Genomic DNA, 25,509 nt, shown 5'->3' with positions numbered 1-25,509 from the left:
CCCGCAGGAGCCGACCCCTTCCAGTCAGCCACAGGGGCCTCCTGGAGCAAATGCCGTGTCAGAGATTAGAACGGAGCAGAATAAAGAGGCTTTATCTGGCCGGCTGGCCTCACGCCAACCAGAGCCGCTTACCTCCCACCACTTCTGTACAGTGTACTGCGTTGCTTGCTGCTCCCTCTCCTGCCTTCCCACTCATCACCCACTGTCCGCCATTCTCAGTCAGCGAGTTCTTCAGGTCTTGTTCTGTTAGCTGGACTCTGGGGTCTTGATGCTGTGATTTCACCTTGTGTTTGCCCTCAGTGGTACCTGGAAGGTCTTTCACACCACCACACCATCATTAATAGCCCTTTGCCCACAAGGACTCCAGCTTCAGTCTCTCTAATCCCTCCCAGAACTCAGTCCGTGTCAGGCAGTCCTTCTTGGAAAACGCAGTCCTTCTTGGAAAACACAATCCTGCCTCTTTCTCTCCCTCCCTCACTGTACCAATACGTCCACCGCCTCCTCTATTTCCATCCCTCTGCTCTCAGCAGCATCACCCGCAGTTGCATGACTGTATGTTTCTCACTCTGAACCCAATATTGTTATTATTCCAAGGAAAGCACGTTGAGCAGGGGATTTGTTATGTTATCACATGTTTGGGCAGCTCATGGTCTAGCTAATAAGAAAGTGGACTTCAGTTTAGCAGAGGGTATTGCCATTGTGCCCTTGAGCAGTGTGCTTATCTACGCTGTAAATGCGCCTGCATAACAAAGCATTGTTGCCCAGAGCAAAATGTATGTTATGCAAGTTGCTTTGGATGAAAGCGTCTGCTGAGGAATAAAAAATGCAGCTCCGTGGGCTGTAACCCCGCTTACCCCATCTTACCCTCCCCCGGCTACAGAGTAACACCAATGTCCTCCAGCCAAGTGCGCAGCAGTGACGCCTATGTCCTGTTCTACGAGCTGACCACCTCCTCACGCATGTGAGACCCTCACCGCAGTCGAAACTGGAGGAAGGAGACGAGAAGGAAGAGGACGGGACTCAGGCCCCCTTGGGACTAAATGCACAGGCAAGGGGGCTGCTCCCCAGCATCTGGTCACCACCCATACAAGAAACGGGCAACACCCGCTGGACTGACAGCCACACGCACAAGCTGAAGGGAGAAGGGACATGCTGACCTGGTCCTGCGTCGGTAATTCTCTGTGTGGGAGGAGAAATGTCTTTGCGAACATGCGTGCATACGTGCATGTGCGTGTGAAGCCAGAGCACATGCCGCCCACAGGCAATAACGCAGATGGCATCACCTCCTCTATGCATCACGGCTGGAGCTCTCGTCCTGGCTGCACGTTCTTATTCAGGATTGTCTCCACATTGAAAACAAAGACTTGTTACACTTCTGAATTTTGTTTTTGGTTTTTTCTTGTTGGTTTTTGTATTCATATTTTCCCTCGACTCGGAAGATGGGTGGGTTAATGGCGTCCCCTATTGGGGCTTTGGGGTACATGATGATGTCAGTTGCCTCTAAGCTCCAGACTTAGATCCATAGCAGCGGTTCACAGCCCCAGCTGCCCTTCCCTCACACTCCACGCCCACATCACATACTCTCGCTCTCCTCCCCTCCATATCCATTGTGCCTCTCTTCTGAAGGGTTCTGGGGTTGTGCTGTGTTGCAGTAAGCCTGGGCTCAGCCCAGAAATGCTCTGTAACTTGTGTTTTATCTGTGTGGCTGCTACTGGTTTTTCTAAATACTGTGAAAGGAAGGACAATCTAACTCTCAACCACAAAAAAAAAAAAATATCTTGACAGTATGAATTTGTTTATTATAAATTTTCATGCCATTGAACAACATGGAAAAGAATGTTTTGGAAACACCATATATGTATATTTTTATATTATGATGCAATATAAAGAATGTACAATACCGTGGTGCTGAAAATGACCCATTACTGTTTTCAGTTAAATTAACAAATGAAAGAGAGTTTTATTTATGCTTACTGGTGGTAATGTGATAAGTCACTTTTTAATCATGGAAGTTTAACAACAATAAGTATAGAAATGAATAAACTTTAAAGACAGAATGTGTGCAGTTTGTCACTGTAGTGAAACCTAACGATTAATCTCAGGAAGTAGTGTATTGAGAGGGTGTGGTGAATCCACATGGAACTGGCAACTCATTTACAGCCTGTCTAGTGAAGTATTATGGAAACGAGGCATGTTCCACATACACTGTACTGCACAGGAACCTTTGTATCGAAGGGATCCGGCATTACCTTGTGTAATTTACAACATCGTATCGTCTTTGGTAGGTGTCCAGTCTAAATAGCTTCTGCAAGTTCTCAAGAACTGAAAAGTGAACCTTGAAACCATTTGCAAATGGAGATAGCCAAACATACCCGAAGAGCAGCAGTTTGTCTTGGTTGGAAGTGCCAGAGAAGGACAGAATCATAGGTAGTGGAACAAATCTGTTTCATGAGAAGATACTCGAAGCAGAAGAGAAGGGAAATGCCTGCTTGTGCTGTGCTATAAACGGGTTTCTACACGTGTGCTAGAATTCTTCTTGAAGAAAAGGCTGGAGAGATGTCCTCTTAAGTTTGGCTTTAAGCCATGGTAACTGTCTTGTTTGTATCTTCTCTGAGTCTCACCTTACTCTCAGTGGGGTGATTTAGCTAATACAATAGGAAACAGGAAATGATGCCCTAACCTACTTCACTGCAATGCTGAGCTCTCTCTCTTTTAGGAGAGAAGTGACACCTGCTTAGGCTGAGCCTGGTTCTGCTGGGAGAGAGGCTAACTGGGAAAAGCACTGTGGGAAACGCCATTCTAGGCATGAAGCAGTTTGAGACCGGGGTGGTAACGAGGCAGGGCGTGGAAAGGCGGGCCCTGGTGGCTGGGAAGCATGTCACCATGGTAGACACACCAGGCTGGTACTGTGAGCACTGTTCGCAGGATGGCCTTCTGCAGGAGCTGCTCTGAGCTGTAGCCCTTTGCAGCACGGGGACTCAAGCCCCTTTGCTAGTGGTGCCGATTGGCAGACCATTTGCAGAGGCAGAATGGAGGGTCACGGTAGAGTATCTGAAGCCACTCCAGGGCCCAGTGTGGGACAGTGCTATAGTGCTTTTCACGCGTGGTGCCCAGCTGCGAGGTAGGACCATCTGGGAGTATGTGAAGAGGCCCATTCTGCCTCCTGGCACTGCTGGAGAAATGTGGGAACAGGTGTCATGTCTTGGAAAACCACAGCAGGGATGCACAGGCCCAGGTGCTCAAGCTGCTGGAGAAAGTCGAGAGCATGGTGGCACAGTAAGGTCTCCTACCATGAGCAGGACCTTGGTACGAAGAACCAAGGCCAGAACGTGGCTGGATGGGGATAAGGAGGACACTGGGGGAACCTCATAAGGGTGAGTTCTTCTATCACATAGTAACCACACTGTTAGCACTGTGAACAATGAGCCTGGTAAAGTGGGGCAAGAGCAGCTGATAGAGTAGTGGTAAGAGATATTGCCTTCAGAGCAACAGGTTTGAATCCCACCTAGTGCTGTACGACCCTTAAGCAAGGTACTTAGCCTAATTTATTCTAGTAAAAAAAATTACCCAGCTGTATACATGGATAAATAATTGTAGAAAACTTTAGCATTGTAAGCTGGTTTGGAGAAAGGTGAGAGTTAAATGAATAGATGTAAACCAGCCCTGCTACCTGCTGGGTGTATTTTACATGGGTGACTTTTGTTGTGCAACAGGAGCCACAGCTTAGCAGTAACACTAATTTTTGCCGCCCATAATGTACAAACGTAACTGGGTAATATTTATTACTGAGCAGTACATGTGTCCCTGCAGAGAGGTTAAGGTTCTCCTCCCCGACAGATGACCTGCCCCATGGGATGGAGATGGCACTGGTGCTCCTGGGCAGGAGAGGATCTGGGAAAAGCTTCGCAGCCAACACCATCCTGGGTCAGGCAGCGTTCCGGGCAGGAAAGCACACTACCTGCTGCGTGGTTTCCCGCGGTACCGTCGCTGGAAGGCGCCTCCTCCTAGTGAACGCACCTGGCTGGAGCCTCTTTGGCCTGTCCAGATCAGCTGAGGTTCGTGAGGAAGTGGCCTGCAGCCCCTTTCTTTGCCCCCAGGGACCCAGCACATTCCTCTTGACTGTACCTGTAGACCATTTTAAGGAGCAAGACAGACAGGCAGTTGAGGTATACATGGGGCTGCTTGGTGAGGCAGTGTGGCAGCACACCTTGGTGCTCTTCACCTGGGGGGATGAGCTAAGGGGTCAGCGTATCCAGGAGCACGTGAAGCGTAGTGGCCCGGAACTCCAGAGCCTTCTGAGGAAATGTGGCCACAGGCACCATGTGTTCAACAAGTAGAACCGGGGAAACCGCTCCCAAGTTACAGCCCTGCTGGAGAAGCCTGAGACCTGGGAGGGCAACTGGGGCTGAGGATCATCCCATCTGCCTATGAAAAGTGAAATGAGTGTTAATCATTGTCCAAAGTCCTGCTGAGTCACAGACAGCCTCCACAGATGTGTCACATGGGGGAAGTGGGGTCATAAGGATTGACCTCTGAATCATTTAGGTAACTTTTTACAGGACACTCAGTGGTTCAGTGTGTCTATGGTATGGAACAGATAAGAACATACTGCCAGCACTACCTTAAAAATAAGGCTTACAAACTTGCTTATAGCTAAAGTGCTGCTGAAATTTACATAATTGCATATAAAATTAGTGACAGATTGAAGTTATAAGTCAGAGGATGGAATGACTTGCAGACACACCATGCACTGTATGAATTACCAGCATCATACACAACTTCTAGCACTTAAGAGGTATGAATTGTTTTTAACATGCTGTTCCTCTCATAAGCAGTTCATTTTTTGTAACCATATGTGGTTATGTGAAGAATTTCATTAAAACAATACTCAATAAATATTTGTTAAAACAAGTCATTTCTCTTACAGACTGCAGCAGGTATACACACACACGCACACGCGCGCACACACACACAGAGAGAGAGAGTCTGAAACCGCTTGTCCCAAGCAGGGTCGCGGTCAACCAGAGCCCAACCCAGCAACACAGGGCGCAAGACCGGAGGGGAAGGGGACACACCCAGGACTGGACGCCAGTCAGTCGCAAGGCACCCCAAGCAGGACTCGAACCCCATACCCGCCAGACAGCAGGCACAGGTCCAACCCACCACAGCCCTGTGCCCCCCCTTCAGCAGGTATTCTTTCACAATTCCCACTTTTTAGTTGCATTCATTTTACCCTCTACCTTCAAAAACCTTCCAGGGCCTACTGCAGAGAAACATCTCCACAGCATGATGCTTCCACCACCATGCTTGAGAGTAGGGATGATTTGTGTTTGATGAACACATTGTGTTTGGCTTACATAACATTTGGTATGGTGACCAAAAAGCTTGATTTTGTTCTCATCAGACCATAGAATTTTTTTCCACTTGATTTCAGCACCACCCACATGCCTTCCCGCAAACTTGGTTCTCTTTGGTATTCTCCTATAAAGCTGTGATCTGTGAAGCACCTGGGTCTATGCACAGTTTCTCCTTAGTTTGTAACACCTTTAGACTTGTCAAAAGTCTCTTAGTGTCCCACACAGCTAATTATGTGACCTCTGCACCACTGATGATTTAGGTGTGTCATAATAAAGGGGGTGAATACTTATTTTCTGTTGAATAATTGTGACAAATTTAGAACAATTTGTAGTGTTTCACTTTGACATTTGTCTTTTTCTAAACAGTGTCAAAGCCTAATTAAATCCATTGATTCAATGTTGTAAAACAATAAAACAAAGTCCAAGGGAGTTAAATACTTTTTATATACACTATCTGCAACTACGGTACATCATTTTATTGCTGCCCTAAAAAAGGAGAATAGACTAGAGAGAGAATTAACCAAAAGAGCTGTAAAAAGCTTATTACATCAAACAATTCCAGGGTCATGAATTCTGCATTATATACCATTTTATCAAGCGCTGGTACTGGCTATTTTGACGCACTGAAGGGGACTTGGAAACAGGACCTTGATGTGTCTTAGCAATTTTGAATGGTCACTATATATGTGAAAGTCTTCCCTGCCTGCACCTCCCTCTGCATCCATGAAAAAAAACTTCAAGCTCAATGACAGAATCTACCTCACTCCAGTGAGTCTTAATAGGATGTTCCCAGGGATACCTCAGCTGTGTTTTAAATGCACAGCTGCTTCAAACTCTTTAATACATTAATTATGGGACTGTGCTGATATAAGTTTACTGGACTGGGGTGTATGCAACTATCCAAGAAACCTTAAACAAAAAATTAATTTCTCCCCATCTGTTCTCTTGCTAAATTACAACCCAACCTTCTTTCTTGGTAATATTAAGCAGGCTGACTACTCTTACATATGTGGCAAAGAAATGTATTTTTTATTATTGTGTTATTGTAACATTATTGTGTGTGAGTGACAGAGAGTGTGTTTCACTGATGTATGGATGAGTGACCCATTTTAAGTAGTGTATCTAGAAGTGTAAGTCACCTTGGTGAATAAGGTGTGTGGGCTAGTAATGCTACATAGTATCCATTGTAAGTTGCTTTGGAGAAAAGCATCTGCTAAGTGAATAAATGTAAATGTATTTTAATGTGGTCTACATAAGAAGTTTCCTCTGAAAATATGTGGATAACAGAATTGTTTAAATTTCCTCCTGTTGAAAAATTGACATTTAATTTGCATAACAATTCTAACGATTTTGGAATGTCTGGACTCCTTTTAGGAAGTTAGAAAGTGCTACATGATCATACCTGTTGATACATTGTAACCTTTTGACCCTGAGCCCCCTGCTCTGTATCTATGGACATATTTGCAGTTTCTCTGTGTACCATTTGTACCTGTATGGTGCGGTGACCCTTGTGCTGTTCACAAAACCAATGAAAAAACAATACACAATGGTAATACCTTTTATTTAGCAAAAAGTCCAGGAAAAAACATCTTGGGAAAAGTGTATTCCATGATCAGATTTTAATGCTTCATAGTGCAGCAATCTTCTGACGCATGGCTGCTTTAACCTCAACACTGTCCACGTTTTCTATGATGGAGCTCAGGAGGTGGCGTATGTCATCCCGTTCAAGTGCAGAGCTGCTGCCAGGATGAGCTGTTAACACAGCCTCCACTTGGGTCATCAGCTCCAGAGCACAGAGATAGAGGGGCTCTGCTAAGGTTGGAAGCATCACCTGGACATGAAGCACGTGACAGAATAGCTGAGTCAATGCAAAGAGGACTTCGGACACACCAGCACTCTCTGGGGTACGCAGCTTGCCCAGCACCGACGTGATGATGCCCCTGACAGCACTGGCGTACAGCCTGCTTATGTGCCCCAATCCACGGGTGGGGAGCCAAGCTGAGCAACTGGAGCTACACATTAGCTGGAAGACGCGCAGCAAGAGCACAGACAGCCGAAGCTCAACAGCAAATACACGCAGGTCCAGCAGGGGCAGGGAGTCCACATACTCCAGTGAGTAGGGAGTGTGGAGGCGGTCAGACGTCAGCAGCTCCTGCACAGCCCCAAGCAGCCTGGTCCATTCCTCAGCTGTGCACCAAGGCAGAACCTGTGTCAGAGCCACCAGCAGGCCCTTGCTGAACATGCACATTTCCCCTGGGGAACTCTGGTCCAGCTCCAAGCTGCTCAGAAGGATTTCCCTAACCTTGTCCGAGAGGCAGCAGCACTCGGCCCAGGCCGTAAGTCCCGTGCCAGGCCCGTACTGATCCAAATTCAGCTCAGACCACTCCCCCTGTGGCAGCTTACATACAGCCAGCAGAGAACTCGGTACCTCATTTTTGAAGTGTGTACCCCAAACAGCCTTCAAGCGGAAGCGTACTGTCCAGTCCAGTGCTTCCACTTTGCCATAGAGCCAGGAGATTGCTCTATACCAGGTGCTGGGGTCAGCAGCCACCTCCCTGCCTACCAGCTCTCCCAGCAGAGTTAGTGCCTGGATCAGCAACTCTTTGGACTCCATGGATACGTGAAAACCATCAGCCTGTTCCTCCCAGCATTGGTAGCTGTTGTCTAGAAGCTGACAGAGTGTAAAGAGAATGGGGAAAGGGGAGCAGTCCATGATCCAATGTGGCGAAGCAGCCTGTGACTCACCTGGCTCTAATCTCAGTGCAGCTAGAAGCACCTGAAGAGTTAACTCCAGGCTGCAGGATGGCACTGATGATGGAGAAAAGAAAGGCAGGACAAAGGCTCGCACCACCTCATCAGGGGACAGGAGACCCACACCTTTGACCATTTCCTCTGTCACAGTGCTTGGCTCCATTAGGGCGACAAGGAACTGTAGAAACTGCTGCTCCTCCTTTGGGGAGGAGAGCTTACTCCAAGCAGCATCTCGTAAACAGAGACACAAAAGGCTCTCCTCTTTCTGGCCCAGCTTTTCTGAGCTCTGTGTTGAGAGGTACTTGAGTCCTGGAAGCTGATGCAAGATCTGGGCCAGCAGAGTATGAGCTCCCAGGTTCACCACAGATAGGTGGCAACACTGGCACAAGGTGGCTTCAGGGTCTTGAAAAGCTGCACAAGCAACAGCAGAGACAGCCAATCTGAGGCTGTTCTGGCCCCTGCTCTGAATAATACTGTTGAAGGTCATGTTGAGCTCCTTTTCAAAACTCTCAGACAGACTGCAGGGCAAGAGGCCACAGAGCCCACCTTTACCACAGGAGGCAAGCATTCCTGCCAGTGTCTCATTCTTACAAGGCAATGGGAGCGCTAAGAAAATGGCAACAATGACTGACCTCAGCTTTTTACACTGAAAGAGATTTGTCTCTGACTGGCATTGTACAGCAAGAGTAGACAGCAGTTTCAGGACCAGTTCCTTTGTCTGAAAGATATCTTGGTTCCTCTCAAGGCAATCAATCCACTCATTCCCACTAGAGGCCCAGCCAACCTGAGAGGCAAAAAGAAGTGCCACATCTTTGAGGCCCTCTAGACGATTATCAATGATCACCATAGCCACACGAGCCATTTGTGTAGAACTGAAGTTTGGATCAGGAACAGAAAGCACTTCTAGCGCCTCCAGTTGTTCTTGCAGGTGACGTACATCCTCCATTTGACCTCCAACCAGAGTGTTAGTGGCCAAAAGGTCCTTTATGGCCTGGACCACTGTTCGCAAGCTCCGTTTCAAGCGAAGGACTGTAGGACCAGGTGCACCATCATCAGGGGCGCTCAACAGCCCTCGACTCTGCCAGTTGCATGCAAGGTCACAGGTGATCTGCAGAGCTTCAACCCAAGAAATTTCCTCAGGTTTGAACGGTGAAGGAGTGCTGCTTGCTCTCAGGTCTCTTTGGGTCTCTCGGACAATCTCTACAAAGGTTGTATCATCTGTGCCATTATGACCCTCTCTTAAACACACGTCCAAGGTAAGAGTGTGAAGATCCAGGCATGCGGGGGGGGCAAACATGCTGTCCAGAAGGAACGAGGTGTACAGCGTGTCCAGGCAGTTAGAAAGGGCAAAGCAGCTTAATTCTGGAGAATCTACATGCTCTTTTAACTGTCTCAATGTCTGGAAGAGCATGCTCGGCATGCAGGAAACCTGGGGTTCGTTGGAGTCTTTCTTGAACCTTTTCGGGGCCTGAGGCAAGAAGTCTGAGCAGGTGTAGCGGAGACACTGAGCAGAAAATGCCTCCTCAAGAGCTTGCTTCAGAGGCTGCAGCTGAGGCCTCCTGCCCTTCCACAGCTCCCACCATACCTCCAGTAGGAGCTTCAAATCCTCAGCGCTGCTCTCCTCAGTTACATGGCTAAGCAGTAGAGACAGTTCTGAGCACAGTGCCTTTCCAGGGAAGCAACACAGCAACTCAGCATATGCAGCAGAACATCCTGACGACTTCACAAATTCCAGCAGCACTGTGTGGCTGATTGGAGGGAAAGCATTTTGTGCGGAAAAGAGTGGATTCTCACGCCATCTGCAGTCGTCATCTTCATCCTTTTCTGCTGCCAGAAGCTTGCTCCATAAAATGCAAATGATCTTCTTTCTCCAGTAATCACCGTCAGTGTCCCCACCTCGGCCCCCACCACAAATCTCCTGTACTGCCTGCAGCACGGGGCCACACACACTGGCCCAGTCTGCTTTCCCTAGGTTGGACAGTGGTGTCGGGTGACACAGTCGCTCTGCAAGCAGAAATCCACCCTGCAGCACAGCAGTTTTCTCACAACTCAGCCAGGACTCTGAAATTGAATACACAACATCAAACTTACAGTAACAATAGCTCTCACTCCATGTCACACAAGCATTACAGCAGATGTTCTTTATTGCTCACAAAAAAACCACTTTAAGAATATGTGGACCACTTTCTCGGGGAAAAAAAATGTCCATAAATTTGGAGGAAAAAAGGCACTTTGTTTTCAGTGCAATAAACTGACTATGCCACAAACAATAAAAGGATAGACCACTGCAACTAGTATGATTCCTAAGGAAACAGGGATGGCATAGGTTTGCCAGCTGTTGCTGCCTCCCTTTCGATGGATCCCGGTTTAACTTCCACCTGCTTGCTGTAGTACCGCCAGTACCCTGATTTATTCCAGTACAATTGTGTGTAACTGTGCAAACGTGCGGCACAGTAAGTTGTCTCACAGCACCTGGGTGGTGCGAGAGGACATGGGCTCGATCCCTGCTCAGTCTGTGTGGAGTTTGCATGATCTCCCCCTGTCTGTGTGGGTTTCCTCCCACAGTCCAAAGACATGCTGTTCAGGTTAACCCATAATGTGGGAGTGACAGAGTGTGTTCCACTGATATATATGGATGAGTGACCCAAGTAGTGTATCTAGCAGCCACAAAGTAATAGATGTGGGCTGGTAACACTACTACATAAAGTTAATATGGAAGTCGTTTTGGAAAGAAGCGTCTGCTAAGTAAACCACAGCTTGACACTCGATAAAAGCGTCAGCTAAAATAAAAAGTTAATTACAACTTTGTTTTATTATTGCAGTGTTAGTCTGCCACAGTCAGATCAGATGTACTGCATGTGAACAGCGCAAAGAACAAAGGGAAGCTTAGCTACGCTAAAATTGCGTCTGCATCCAAATCTCTAGAGTAGATATAATCATAATGCACTCGTTCGTCGTTGACGTTGTATTTTAATTTTTCCAAGACCTGGAGATGCCTCGAGTCGAAGCGTCTGCAAATAGGTAAATCGTTTCTGTTACCTGCTTCCATAGCTCAGACGACCGAACACTTCGACTGTCTTCTAGTAAACTACAAACCCGCGTTTTAAAAAAAATTATATATATATGAAAAGAACAAGTAGCTGTGCCCGTAACAGCCACAGTACCACAATATACTTCTTCTCCAAAAGTGCGCGCGCTCGCCTTCCAAGAGGGAACCTGGCAGAACGCAGCGTGGTGTCATTGCTGCAGAGCGCCCCCTATGGGACTGGCCCACGATAACCACACATCACTGCGCACTTCCACAAGGTTCAGCGGTTCAGGTTCCGCCAGTTATCATGCTCCTCTCTCTCTCTCTGCACTGGGGCCCGGAAGAACCAAGAGGGCAAGCAGAAGGAAGTCAGGGACGAGTCAGATTCTGTAAAGAGAGACCCCAGTCGAGTCAGGTTTGGTCTTTGCGGACAGCGCCCCCTATGGGTTTGGTCTAGAGAGCCCATATTATTATATGTACAGTACTAACAGTCGATTGCTACAAAAAAAGATTTTACCTTACTTGATAATCTTAATAATTTTCAAAAAAAAAAGAGAAACAGAACACAAATCTCGCAGTGAGGCCACGGTCTGTTTGACTTTTCACATTTCAAATAAGGTGTTTCACATGAGCTCGTCTAATAAGTTGTTCAATCGAAGGTTAAAATCAAATGTTAAGCGTTAAATGTTTCAGGAAAGTGCATGTGACTCCCTTTACTATATCGGACAGTTTAGGGCGTTAATAACGGCTTTGTTGCGGCGAGTGACAAACCGCTTCAGCCTGGCTGGAAGTCCTAAGTCTGGAGTTACGTGGGGTTTTCCTCTGCGTTTTGCGTGGAGATGCTGAAGTGAAAGTGAAAGCGCGAATGGCACTCGGCGCCCTGAAGGACAGTGCAGAAGAGCGCTGGCGGTCGGCATGAGGCGCTTGGTGAAGCGCTTGAAGCTCCTCGGCTTCCTTCTCAGTGCTGTGTGGTCCTCAGGTGGGGAACCGAGACCCTGCTCCGCTCGCATTCCTCAAACTCGCACGCAGACACACACACTCACACACACACACACACGCGCGCGCGGTCGCTGTCCTCAAGCGACAGTGCCCCTCCAGCGCGCGCCACCCCATAATTACTTTTATTTTCTGCTATCGCTTTGTGTTCTCATCATGTGCCGCTGTCTGCGCGCTGAAAACTGCACCCGTGTTCACTAACGTTCCCCTGTGGTGTACAGTAAGGAAGTTGTCAGCTCAAGTCATACCTTGGTTTCACTTTCAAGTGAAGAGAAGCTGATGCATATGTCTGTCTGTCCATCTAACTGTAACTCCTCGACTTGTACCAGCATTTACCGCTGCACCTAGATCAGGACGCGTAGGCAAACGTACTGTGTGATTCATTTTGCATTGGCAGCTGAGTGGATCAGAGGCGGGAAATGATGGTGAAGCTGTGTGGTATTTGTCAGGCAGAAGTTTGCACGTAAACCGTCCTGCACTCGTTCAGCGCGTGCTGTTGTGTGTGTCCTCCTCAGGTGTGTTGGCAGCTGTGGGCGGGATACACTGGTTACCCTGTAGGCTGGTGGAGGAGTTTTACTACCCAGATTCTGAGGGACACACGGAGACGAAGTACCAGAACAGGGATGTGATCCTGCAGTTTGGAGAAGCGGGAGACAGCCCCGCCATCACGGACACCGCCACGTTCCTCGTGACAGGTGACTGACCGGTGATGATGGGGTGCAGGGGCAGCAGGTGGTGTAGTGATTAGAGCCTCCGTCTCAGAACTTGGAGGTCACCGCTTCAAATTCCACCCCCTGCTCTAAAACCCTTGAGTAAGGTACTTACCCTGAATTACTCCAGTAAAATATGTCTAGCTGTAATAAATGGGTCGGAAATTATAAGTAGCTTCCTTTGTAGAACAGTATCTGCTAAATAAGTAAATGTAATGTTATCTGCTTTGGGAGGATGAGCAATTGTCACGGTAAACTCTCCCCTGTGGGTGCGGGGTTCAAGCTGGGACCAAGCTGGACATGAGACAGTATGCAGAGGGGGAGCCAGGTGAGCTCCAGTGCGAGATCCGCCGATACAGCACAGGGGGGATCCAGATGCGTTGGCCAGGCTATGGAGCTCAGGAACACGACAACTGGTTCACCTGTTCACTGAAGCACAGCGAAGGTCTCTTCAGCATGACCACCTTCCTGAGACACGCCTCGACAACACCCACAAACCCCCAAGATGACTACAACAAGTGGACTCCTATTGGAGACCGGAAGATTGTCAGCACTACAGGTAACACTTCAGCAGCTGCTGTAATGGTACAAGGTGCTGGCTGAAAACCTGAGCGTCACTAACGTGAGTTCCAGGAAGGGCCCAGCCGTAGAATTATTTAACGTCTCCGGTAAATTCTTCTCCAAAGTGCTTGTGAAACTGTCACGTAAAACTGATCTCGTTACCTAACATGGTTGTACATTCTTTCTGCCCTTCTATCTTCTGCACTTTTCCCCACACCCATCTTCAGCTGTGATGGTGGTTCTGACCCGCTCACCCTCAATGGAAGTAGGTCTGCTGAAGGACCCAGCGCTGCACTGCCAGTTTGCTGTCGACCACAAGCGACCAGACCTGACCGTGGAATGGCGTTTGCAGCGTCATGGCGAGCGTTCCAAGCTCTTCAGCTACACCAGCCGCTCAGGGAAGACTGAAGGCGCAGGGTTGTCACAGCGGGCAATCAATAATGGCGATGCCTCCCTTCGGCTTTCCCCCACCACCGTGGCCAGTGAAGGAACTTACATTTGCTCCGTCTATGTGCCCCCGCTTTACGGCAGCCAGGAAATCGTGCTGCACATCCTGGGTGAGATAGAGTGGGTGCTGTGGGTGGGGTCAAGAATGCAGGAGTGCAACTTGATATTTTGTGGTTATTTAACAAACAGAAGGATAGTTGCTCCTCTGCGAAATTCAGGGACATTTCCAACATCTGCTCCACACACTTGCTTCTCTACCTGAGGGACTGTGCTACTGTGTGCAACTTTGCAGAGAATCCTCGTGTGACCATAAATGTAGGCAGTGCCCTCGAGCTGCCGGAGGGGAATGAGCAGAAGGTGGTGTGCGAGGCGCAAGGCTACTACCCCCTAGATGTGGAGATGGAGTGGCTGCGGGAGCGAAAAGGTGCACGCTTGCCAGAAGTGCTGAAGAACGTCCTCTTCTCCAGCCACCGGCACCACTCCGATGGCACCTACAGCCTGTCGTCCTTCTTCCTGCTGAAGCCCACTCTCCACGACTCAGGCTACACCTACTCCTGTAGAACGTCCCACCGTTCCCTACGCAGCCCCATCCGCAAGAGCTTTACCCTCACGGTGACAGGTGAGCTCGACCAGTCCGCACATCGGTCCTTTGCTACTCTCATACTAAGTTTTAGAAGATGAAGCGAGACGCTTTATAGCGTAATTAATCTTGCTCACAGTTATTGTACCATGAATCCATGCATTTCATTAACCTTGTCCAGATCAGGATCAGGGTCATGGTTGTTATTATACCATTGAACTGCAATAAGGAAATATGTAATACGATTTTGTAGAACTAGTTTAAATTTATATGGGCGTGTGTGTTCAGCGATACTTAAACACACAGACAAAAATATAGATATATGCAAATCATTTTCTCTATTTAAACCATTCTAGAGAGGGTTAGAAGGTGATTAGAATGGCACTAAGACATCACAAACCTGACTTCAGCACCCCTGCACCGCACCCCACAACTGTACCAGCCACGACACACCAGAGTTAATGTACAACAACGGACAGAGTCGCCTTTACTTCCTGAGGAGGCTCGGGTCTTAATGAGTATCCAGGCTGCTGCGGCAGATGTTCAGTTCAATTTTTTTTCATAGAACGCTCTTCTCAGCAGTGACACAAAGCACTGATGTTCAACCAGTCTGTTGTGGCAGGTGCACCTGCAGGTGCTTGTACCAGCCCACAACCTCCACTTGGACCTACTGAAGCCCACCACCGTCTCACCATCTTCGGAGTATAATTTAGTGACGTTGCCGCAGCAACTGTTTCTCATTGTTCTTGATCACTGTGATCAGCTCTGAGACAACTTTATTTGATATTTTTCAAGATTGTAACATGGAATTTCAAGCCAGCCTGTAGAATGACATACTATTACTACTACTACTACTACTACTACTACTAATAATAATAATAATAATAACAGTTATTGTTTTGACGAGGGGGCACGGTGGTGCAGCGGGTTTGGCCAGGTCTTGTTCTCTGGCGGATCTGGGGTTCGAGTCCTGCTTCGGGTTCCTTGCGATATACTGGCGTCCCATCCTGGGTGTGTCCCCTCCTCTTCCAGCCTTACGCCCTGTGTTGCCGGATTAGGCTCCGGATCACTGCGACCCCTCTTGGGACAAGCGGTTTTATCAAATGTGTGTGTGTGTTTGTGTGTGTGTGTGTGTGTGTGTGTGTGTATATATATTGTTTTCACCACAAAAGGGTGCTCTGTTATGTTGCAGAGTAGGCGTTCAGCAAATTCAGTGTCTATTTTTGTGTTGTATGTTGCTGCAGACCCTGTAACCTGGAAAGACATACTCTTTGGAATCATTGGTGTTGGCACTGTTGGATTCTTGATTTTTATTTTGGTCATTATGCTGCGCTACCTGCACTCAGGTAAGTCACTCCCCCTGCCCACACCACCCCACTCTCACTGTACTCTAATAAAACCACATTTACTGGCACAAACTACTTGCAGCCTTGCTGGAATAATCTATGAAGCCAAAAAAGTTACGAGCTGAATAAATGGCTCTGCTGCACTATAAAATATAACGCAAAGGTCAGTAAAAATCAGCCCTAATAATTTTTTCCCCTTTCTATATGCAGCAAAAAAAGAAACAAATAAGGTAAGTGACATCTTGATTTCATTAATGTTCATTGCTTTGGTTACTGCATCTGTGTTCATTTCATTGTGTGGCAAGGAAAATGTAAGTTCATGGTATGTTTTGAGTGTGTGTGTGTGTGTGTGTGTGTGTGTGTGTGTGTGTGTTTTCCTTGATCACATTTTCTCCATTTGTAGAAAAAGCCGTACTGAAGGAGTGTGCCTGAAGAACTTAATCTTTGGCCCAACGAAGTGACAGCAAACAATGGCTCTTTCTCCAGTCTTCCTCTCCCCTCTTCTTCGTCCCAGTGTTTCCTCTGGACCATGGTGTGTTCAGGCCTGTAAATTCGGTTGGGGTAGTGGGTTCAACAGCTGTGTAGCAGAACAGTTTTACTACAGATCTGACAAGGTTGTAATAATGATCTACTGATCAATGATACGGATTTACTGCGACTCCACTGCTTAGCTGATGGAGCCCCATCCTGTGTGGTGATGGAATCAGTATGCTAAGAGATGTCGTGAAATAATGTACTTTTCTCTGAAATTGAATAGACACATACTGGTACAGCTGGATGTGAGGATATGTCTTATGATGTAAGAAATTATTTGTTTACATTGTTTGAATAAACATCTAAATTATACAACATATTCTGCATCAATAATCATGCTTCTTCAGAAGTCTGATGAAAAAAAGGTGTAGACTAACTCCATGCTCAGGATGACCTAAGCTCGGTAAAATGTTTTTGTTGAGTGACTTGGGGTGGAGGAGGTCAGTGTCCTAGGCAATACGGCCACCCTAAACACCAAGGCAGGGTGATCCCGATGACATGCAGGTCAAATGACAGTCTGAGGAACCAAGCCTTTGGATGCAGAGTCCAGCTGGGCTACACCCATCATTCACAGCTATGGGGGTCTTCATGGTTTATTGCATCAGCATTCTAGAGGGGGATCTTCTTTCTGGAAAGTCTTAATTCAGCTCCCAGGTCTTATTTAAAGTTGTCATTTGTAATCTATCTGTGTGTTTAAAATCTGAAACTTTTCACTAGGACTCTGATCACGTCACTGGTTTCAATATAAGGTCTTATGAGCAGATGAAGTTACAACTGAACGGTGTGAAATGTTATGTTTCCATGGTAACAGGATGGCTCTGATCCTAATAAAAAGAAAGTGAGATGATAATAGACTAGTTTGCTCTGGTAAAACCATCACCTTATAAATAAATATAAAATGTGGGGGGGGAATAGCTGCATAACATGACAGACATGGCTTTTATTATTTTTTATTTTGTTTTTTTTCTCTGAGATGTTCGCTGCTTTGGAGAAAAGCGTCTGCTAAATGAATAAATGTAAATAAGAAAGTCAGCAGGGAAATCATGCTTTTCAACCTGAGAGGAAATTAAATTAGGATGTAATACCTGCTGTGGTGCAGAGGGGGCGCTGCACTTAAAAAAATGACACAAGTTTAGGCTGCTGAGGATCAATATGTCACCTTGGTTTCAGCTCCTTTGGTTTTTTTCAACCAGTACTAAAGATTAAAATAGTTAAATGTAACTTAACAAATGTAACACATATCAGTATTTATTTGAAGACGAGAGCAGTGTTGTTTGGTAGAAGCGACTGACTCAACTGAAACAAGTACAACATTACTAAACGGGGGTCAAAAACCTGCTCGTGAGACTTGCTGTAACCAAAGCAGAGAAAAAGAGAAGGTCAAGCTCTGGGGTGTCGGTCTGTAAACTTTCCACTCCATGTCAGATTTACTACTTATAGAAAGCTCACAGAGCACTTAGTCCATACATTTCCACGTGAAATGTGTGTGTGTGGCAAAACCTGCTGCAATCTGTTGTCTTGCGGTAAGTTGCATACATTTATTCATTTAGCTGACACTTCTTTTCAAAGCGACTTACACACTTAAGCTACTTTAGAGTTTCTATCCCGGGTAATTTTATTGGAGCAATTCATGGTAAATACTCTGCACAAGGGTACTACAGATGGAGATGCAGTTCAAACCTGAAACCTCTGGGTCCAAAGGCAGCAGCTCTGACCACTACACTACCAGCTGTCCCATAGAACAGCAGCAGTATAGACTAAAGCTTTGGAAATATTGAGTTTACGCTAAGCGAACATTCCCTTTCTCAGTGATCCAGGAAAACTGCTCCTTTTGAGAGGAAAGCCATCATGCTGTTCAACATTTAATTGAAATATAGCTGGTGCACAGAAATGATAAAACTTTAAATGTCAAGCCAAGTAACTTCACTTCTGCTGTATTATGTCACTTGGTTGGAAATAAATCAAGTTAAACTGGGCTGTTCAACCAGTTTTTAAAAGGCTAGTTTCTACTTGTATGACATTAAGTGCGGTTGTGAAGTAATAACTCATGCATCTTATTTTTTTTTTATTTGTTTAACATCAGATGGCACCTGCATTAAAAGTCTGAGTGCTTCAGTCTGTCACCTAATCTGTGATTCATACCCAAAGATACTGCAAACCTACCAATATAAGTTGTCTCATTATTCTTTGTTACTGCAGAAACAAACTACTTCTGGATCGCGGACTTCTCATGAAGTTCCTGTAAAATCCCCTTCTCACACCAGGAGTGACACTTAAATACTGTCAAAGGCAATACTAGCTAGAACCCTTAAATATAGTGTAATATCAAGTGACAATTGAATTTCAATTTTAAAAACTGCAGTTAACACCTCAGCTAAAACATTTGCTTTCTCACAAGCTAAGTTCTCAAATTTTCAATAGGCGCAAGCTTTTTACGCAAAAGTACTTACGCTGTATTGGCTCATCAGAATAAGTTGATCCTGTACTTTTAGTGCTGTATGGGCTATACAAAACACTTGTCCCTGTCAGCAAAGAAACCACACATGGTAGATTTATTATAGATTTATTATAACCATCACAGACAGTGCTCTTAATTTCATTTCTCTTTAGATCTGAAATTAGTTTAATGCTGGACTTTTGAATAATGTTCGTAAGACGAAAACACAAACTGCAGAGAACAAGAAGTACAGTTATAATAATAATAATAATAATAATAATATTGCTTAGCTGATGCCTTTGTCCAAGCCAATTTATATCATTAGGCGTACAATGCTGAGCTACTTAGTTATTTAGCCGTTTATACAGTACAGAAATTTAATATAGTAGCACATTCAGCACTATAGGTAAATCCTAAAGGCACTTTAGATTCACCAAATTAAATGTCTTTAGACTGTGGGAGGAAACGAGAATACCTGATTTAAACGCACAGACACACAAGGAGAACATGCAAACTCCACACAGCGTGAACTACTGTAGACTGACACCCAGGTAAAAACCTTCATCCAAGGAGCTATGAGGCACTGTTCGTACCCCCCACAAAGTTCTGCATAGAGAAGTGGGCCCAAATTCCTCCAGAGCAATATGAGACCCTGGTCAACAGCTACAGGAAGCATTTAGTTTCAAGCTTTGTATCTAAAGGAGGTGCAGTCAGTTATAGGCTGTACATTTTATTATTTTCCACTGAAAGGAAATGTAGCAAAAGCAGGAGTGGTGTCACTTTTTCCTTTCTGCTGCTCCAGTTATATAATACTCAAACTAACAAAAAGACTGGATCATACTTAATGTCAAAAAGCCACAAAATTTGAAGAAAAGAAAATTGTGTGAATTTGTAGGAGCGTTGGCTGTGTAATGTCTGATGTGCTGCACGTGTGTTTGTGCACGCTCCTTGACTACTAGCATCGTGAGTTAATTGAACCATTTCTCAATAACAGTGCATTCAAGCAGATTAGTAGTTAAAGCAAACGTTGCACTGAGGCGCTGCTACTGTAATGAAACAGTTTTAAGAGACTGTCCATGAGTCACAATGATCTAGCTGACATAGCTTTGATGCTGGCTTTTGTCTCTCAGACACAGCTCATGCACAGCTCTTGGCTACAGAAGACCTTGTTCTTGAAAACGGCAGCGGACAACTCAGAAATCGGGAATGCAGCCAAGTTGTTAGCAATAGAGAGTTTGTCAAGAGTTCACTTGTTTGACAAAATCATACCTGGGAACTTGCATCAGGCAAGAAAACATGTGGCCTTCTTAAGACATAGGGTGGTATTTGGCCTACACCTCCCCAACCCCCACACAGTGACTTTCCCCACCTCCCCAAGACCAGAAGGTGTGGAGATCTCTCTATAGACATTCCTGATAAGTCACGCTGACTGAAGTGGGAATTGGGTTGCGTGAATACAATTTATTGCAGTTTAGGAGCAGGTCAAATGGTCAAGAGGCAAAATAGGAGCTCCCTCCCTAAAGGATTAGAACAGGAAAGGTCAGGGGAGAGCAACTTCCCAGCCACAAAAAAGTAGAGTGGAAATTGCCATGGCCTTTCATACCCCCCCCAACATAATTCCCTCAAAGTTGATGAAGCTTAGTCTACCTCTGCCCTGAATCTAAGGAAGTGAAGTTGTACAGGGTGAGATCTGTCCTCCAAGGGCTTGACAGACTATTTGTTTTAAGGCTTGTATGTATTAGATTTATTCATTTAGCTGATACTTTTCTCCAAAGCAGCTCTCAGTGTTAATTTACCTCTAATCATTTATCCATTTAGCTGATGCTTTTCTCCAAAGTGACTTACAGTGTTGATGTTACAATTATTTACCCCTTTAAAGAGCTGGGTAATTTTACTGGAGCAATTTAGGATAAGTACCTTGCTCAAGGGTACTGCAGTTGAGGCTCAAACCTCTAACCTTGGGGGCCAAAGGCAATAACTCTAACCACTATACTACTAGCTTCCCCAAAAACACACCCTCAGCAATCATTTACCCACTTTTCACTGAAGCAATTTAGAGTAAGATCCTTACTCAAGGATACTTCAGACAGAGTTGGGATTCAAACATACAACCTTTGGGTCTAAAGGAAGCAGCGCTAACCACTATTCTACCAGCTGCCCTTACACTTTTACCTTATACTTCTGTTTGTCTATCTTGGTGTGTCTGCTTAAGTATACACATGTATGAATTTCTTTTTGAGTTTCTATGAGTGTTTCCATTTCACTGCATGACCATGAGCAAACCAGCAGCTGGGATATGCTGATATCCTACAACTACTGTACCATTGCAGCATGAAGGGATGGAATGTGAGAAAGCTGTGTTGTGGAGGAGGTGCAACTTTGAGGACTAACAGGTTTTAAATACAACATTTTTGAAGAACCCCTCAAAGTAACAGATGCGGGACCGCCAGCAGCAGGCCTCTGTAGCTCTGTAATGGGCTCTGTGTGTTCTCAGATACAGACAAGACACAACATATCAAGTCAGGAGACCAAGAATACCAGATGTGTTCCCTTCCCTCCAGTCCAGCAGGAGTACTTTACAGTCTCTGAGCGAAAACATATACAGGATTAGATGCCATCAGATGTCAACACGCTAGGTGTCATTCTTATTTGCTATATTCAGAATCGTTATAATATCTTGATAGCTTCCCCGAACCTCCAATCCTCACACAAACCATGCAGAAGAACAGGTCAGATTGCATCTTGTCCAGAATGCCTCATTGTGAAATGGCTCTGTATTCCTGATCTTGAATGTTTGGTTGCTTCCTGTCCATTTAATGGTTCTCTTTAGATGATCTAGGGTGCAGAGACCTGTATCATGCATGAAAACACAGAGGCAGAATGAGGAAAGAAGGGAACCCTACTTGAATTTCTCATTTTGCATGCCATGCAGCAGCAGTGATTTAGGACACTCTGTGAAAAGAACAGCCTCTGAACCTCAAGAGGAAGGAAAAAGGATGATGAGCTACTACTGTTATTTGGTCGAGAACATATGGTGCAGTAACTGTCTGATGGAGTAAGACTTGTTACCGACGATATCTCCACCACTGATTTACGCTACTGCTTTGTTACAGTGAGCTTGAGCACAGGACACAAAGGATCCTACAAAACAGATTTCCTCAGCTTTGCCAGAATGACATGCTGTTCATCACTTCAGTTCACATGCACTTGATGTGCCTTGCCAGGTCAGCAGCACTGTGTATATTCAGCAGGTCACAAATCCTGACACAATAATGCTTGGACACAGCAATTGGGATCTCCAGGTCTTTAGATGGAGCTTGATTGCTCATTGCAATGCACATTTACCACAGTCTTTCTTGTGATAGTCTCTGTCAGAGGTTCTGTCGATTCTCAGGTGTCAAAATGTAGTTTTTCTGCAAGGTTCTTGTAATGTCCTTTGGGTCCTTTGGGTGTACTCTAAGCTGTTAATCATACATTCCAGTCATAATTTTTCTGATTCACTAAGTCCTCAACCTCCATGTGCAGACTTGACACTTTGGTATGTGTGTTTTGTGTGTACAGGTATGTATGTGCATGTATTTACTGTCATCATTTCACACATCAGCAGCAGGTCGGTGGCTCTTCACAGTGACTACTTTACAGTGATTACTCTTTAACCAGTTTCTTTGCTTTCACTGGATCAACCAAAAACTTCAGTCGCGTCCTGCAAGCACTAGTGCACTAGGGATTGTTTTGTGAGTCAAACAATGGAAGTCTTTCTCTGCCAGTGAGGATCTTGTTTTCTTTCCCTAGACAAAGCCTGGGCTGGGGCCAAGTCTGACATCCAAGTTCTAGTAACTTTTGTTTCTTCTTGACTTGTCTCTCAAGGAAGTATGTAACTGCTCTTGCCTCTGGATAGCCAATGGGGCGGTGAGTTTGGAGCCCCCGGGCCCCTGAGTAGGAGGAGCTGATGGTGTCTGGGAGGGGGAGGGTGATGTCATGCTGAATCAGGACCCCTGCCTGCAGAAGGGTCATGAGGTGGGTGTGGGTCTGGGGGGGGGGGGGGTTGGTGTGTAATGCAGAGTGAGGGAACATCTGACGGATATGGAAGTGCTGGTTTTGGCATGAGCTGGGAACATGACATCACCACTCTTCTTTGTGAATCCATCATCACCAGTATATCAGTTATCCTCCAGCCCTCCAACTCATTGATAATGCTTGTCCCACTGGAAAAGGCTGCATAATTTTTTACATGTGGCTTTAAGACTATTGTGTGTTTGAAAAGTTAAGTCGGAGAATGTCAGTTGGCCCATGGTCTGTGGGTATGTGTGCACATCAGTATTTGTGCGTGCGTGTGTGTTTGTGTGTGCATATTTGTGGATACAGCACATATGTTCGTATACGTGTGTGTGTGTGTGTGTTTGCATGTGTGTGTCTAGATCTACCCCAGCCCCTGACTTTGTGAGCATGTGGTGCAGGGCTGTAATTATCCGGAGCCAGTAATCTCAGGAGGTCTCAGCTGGGTTTGGTAAATGTGCCCCCACCACCCTCACAACAGCCTCAAACCCACCCCCCTCCACCTCCCCCTTGTTTCTCCTCACTTTCCCACAGCAAGACAGCAGGTCCATTCCTCTGCTCCTATCTGTTCAACTGGAACAATGATGTCTGTTCTTTTCCAAACAGACCAGAGTTGAATGTATCTCCAACACTTTATCTTAATCTTTCTGTGATTTCATTCAGCTGTGTGCACTGAATCTGACCACAGACTTGCACTTCTTGGACCTCAGATGGCCACTGCACTTCCCATATGCCTTAGCAAAGGCGTCAAAGCTGGTGCCTTACATAGAGCTCAAGAGACTTGTTGACATCCATGACACAGAGCAGACGGCGTGCATCCTGCAGAGAGCCGGCCTTTGGCCTGACCTGTCCGCTGTGGCCACACTGCCATAGCGTGGGAACAGCACACATCAGATCTGTTTTATTGCGCCTCCTTCACCTGTTCTTTCTCAGACGCACGTGCACTGAGTCAGATCTGACATCACCAGCTGACTGTCACAATTCTTGAGTAGTGTCTGGGTGATCAGGTTTTCATGGAAACTCTAGTGTAGCAGTTGCCCTGGCTGGCTTTCAGGAAAAGTGTGGCCAAGATCTGTTTAAAAAAAGAGGGTTTCTTAGGGGTTGTTTTAAACAAACAAACAAATAATAGCGAAGAAATGAACAAAAAAGGGCATAAAAAGAAATGTACCTACATAAGTATATAAACATGCAAGGAAGCAGGACAAAAATGTAAGCATTCCAAGGCAGAAAGGGAATTCCAGGTTAAAGCAGTCAACATGTGTAAGTGTCTCCGGGGTCTGGAAGGATCTGTTTTCGACGTCTGAGGAGAGACATTGCCAAATACTGGAAAGTAGAAGGAAGCATTTGAATACATGTGAGGCCTAGTGCTTCCTGATGTAGACAAGTGTGGTGTATAGACAGTGTGAGCCTCTCACTTCAGTCCTTGGTCCAGTCTTGTTTGTTTGATGAGGATGTATCCTCATTTATGGGGGTGTATATGAGTCTGTCTGTCTGCCAGTGAAGTGTGTGTTCCACCTGAGCTGTTGGCCAGTCACTGAGCACTGACTCTTTCTGTGTCATGCACTCGTACGCTGTCTGTTCGTCCTCACCTGTCAAACATGTTGCAACATCATAGTCCTACCCTTGCCCCGGTACAGACACAGATCTCTGATTAGAAGTGGGAATTTCCTCTTCTGCTGGCTTCTCGGTATCGAGGTACAGATTTCCTCAGGTCTGTTCAATAACACCCCATTGCCCATGATCTCATTTGGCATTCATTTCTCCTCGCTCCATCATCTGCCTGCATAATCAGATAAGAATGGCAGAAAGAAAACACAGTATATCACAGATTTGGTAGAGATAACAGACACACGTGGATGAAAATGGAACAGCAAAATTTATGAGCTTACTTTTTTCCTCTTCATCTGGATGTCTTTGTGTTTTCAGCTGGACCTCAAACTCCCAGGTAGTGATTTTCTGTAAAATTTCATTTCAAATCCATGCCTAAAGATTCAATTTATAAATATCACTGTTGTAACATTAATGGACATATTGCGTGAGCTCCTACTTTCTTGGCCTGTCTTTCAACTCTGTACGAAGGTCATTTTGAAAAACACGTCTGTTAGCTGGCTGGTTCTTCTGGGTTTGTGTGACACATATGAGGGATGAGGTCTTGACTGTAGACTTCAGTCCTCAACAAGAAATCTCCCTTCCTCAACTCTTGTGTCTTTGGTAAACAGTAGGGTGGAATTTTAACTTATTTACACTGATTGGCCTATGCCCATTGTAACAGTGCACCCCCAGCCCCATCCTTGCCCACCCATGAAACTCCAGTCTGAGGAGGAATGTTCCCTCTGCTAGTATCTTGTTACAGCTGGTTCTTCACACCCAGCAGGAAGCCCTGTGACACAAGGTCAGCAGTGGCATCAGCATAGTGCACACACACACATACACACACGCACACATATATTCAGCTTGAGGCTGGTGGGATGAGCAAACCTGGACATTTCCACAAAAACTCATAAACATAGGAGGGACAGGAATGGGTACAGCTTGTACTGTAGTGGTTAGAGCTACAGCCTTTAGAGCAAAAGGTCACAGGTTTAACTCCCAGCTCTAGCACCTTTGTGCAAGGTACTTACCCTAAAATTGCCCAGCTGTATAAAGGAGTAAGTAATTGTAAGCTTCTTTGGAGAAAAGTATCAGCCAACTAAACCAATATAAAGA

General features: G+C 45.8%; 3 protein-coding genes and 1 pseudogene across 7 annotated transcripts in view; 3 read left to right on the top strand and 1 right to left on the bottom strand.

The window, feature by feature from the left end:
* The window catches only part of LOC108933476 (ubiquitin carboxyl-terminal hydrolase 2-like), a 28,150-nt gene extending 26,093 nt beyond the window's left edge, over positions 1–2,057 (top strand). For all 5 annotated transcript variants that reach the window (XM_029255349.1, XM_029255348.1, XM_029255346.1 and 2 more), the window contains one exon: positions 881–2,057. In XM_029255349.1, coding sequence (XP_029111182.1) covers positions 881–965 — 85 coding nt within the window. In that variant the 3' untranslated portion in view covers positions 966–2,057. The remainder of the gene's footprint in view (positions 1–880) is intronic.
* Positions 1,210–4,550, top strand: LOC108933467 (GTPase IMAP family member 6-like; annotated as a pseudogene).
* On the bottom strand, positions 4,367–11,382 carry gemin4 (gem (nuclear organelle) associated protein 4). The gene is made up of 3 exons (XM_018750568.1): positions 11,148–11,382; positions 6,914–10,169; positions 4,367–4,425 (listed from the first exon to the last, which is right to left on the bottom strand). Exons 1-2 carry the CDS (start codon positions 11,155–11,157, stop codon positions 6,985–6,987), a joined length of 3,195 nt encoding a protein of 1,064 aa, XP_018606084.1. The 5' UTR covers positions 11,158–11,382; the 3' UTR covers positions 4,367–4,425; positions 6,914–6,984.
* Positions 11,383–11,933: 551 nt separating this feature from the next.
* Positions 11,934–16,617, top strand: dhrs13b.2 (dehydrogenase/reductase (SDR family) member 13b.2). Its single transcript, XM_018750570.1, has 8 exons — positions 11,934–12,115; positions 12,648–12,827; positions 13,126–13,401; positions 13,631–13,960; positions 14,143–14,469; positions 15,675–15,776; positions 15,987–16,006; positions 16,180–16,617. The coding sequence occupies exons 1-8, from the start codon at positions 12,052–12,054 to the stop codon at positions 16,192–16,194; spliced, it is 1,314 nt and encodes a 437-aa protein (XP_018606086.1). The 5' UTR covers positions 11,934–12,051; the 3' UTR covers positions 16,195–16,617.
* The last annotated feature ends 8,892 nt before the right edge of the window (positions 16,618–25,509 follow it).

Source organism: Scleropages formosus, chromosome 10 (assembly GCF_900964775.1).
Source record: "Scleropages formosus chromosome 10, fSclFor1.1, whole genome shotgun sequence".
NCBI lineage: Eukaryota > Metazoa > Chordata > Actinopteri > Osteoglossiformes > Osteoglossidae > Scleropages > Scleropages formosus.
This window is presented reverse-complemented; position numbering and strand designations above follow the sequence as displayed.

Bases quoted from the DNA above. Each gene is read 5' to 3' on its own strand.
- dhrs13b.2 (XM_018750570.1), top strand. From the start codon at position 12,052: ATGAGGCGCTTGGTGAAGCGCTTGAAGCTCCTCGGCTTCCTTCTCAGT. The intron at 12,116-12,647 runs GTGGGGAACCGA...TGTCCTCCTCAG, and splicing joins CAGTGCTGTGTGGTCCTCAG to GTGTGTTGGCAGCTGTGGGC. The intron at 12,828-13,125 runs GTGACTGACCGG...GCGGGGTTCAAG, and splicing joins CGCCACGTTCCTCGTGACAG to CTGGGACCAAGCTGGACATG.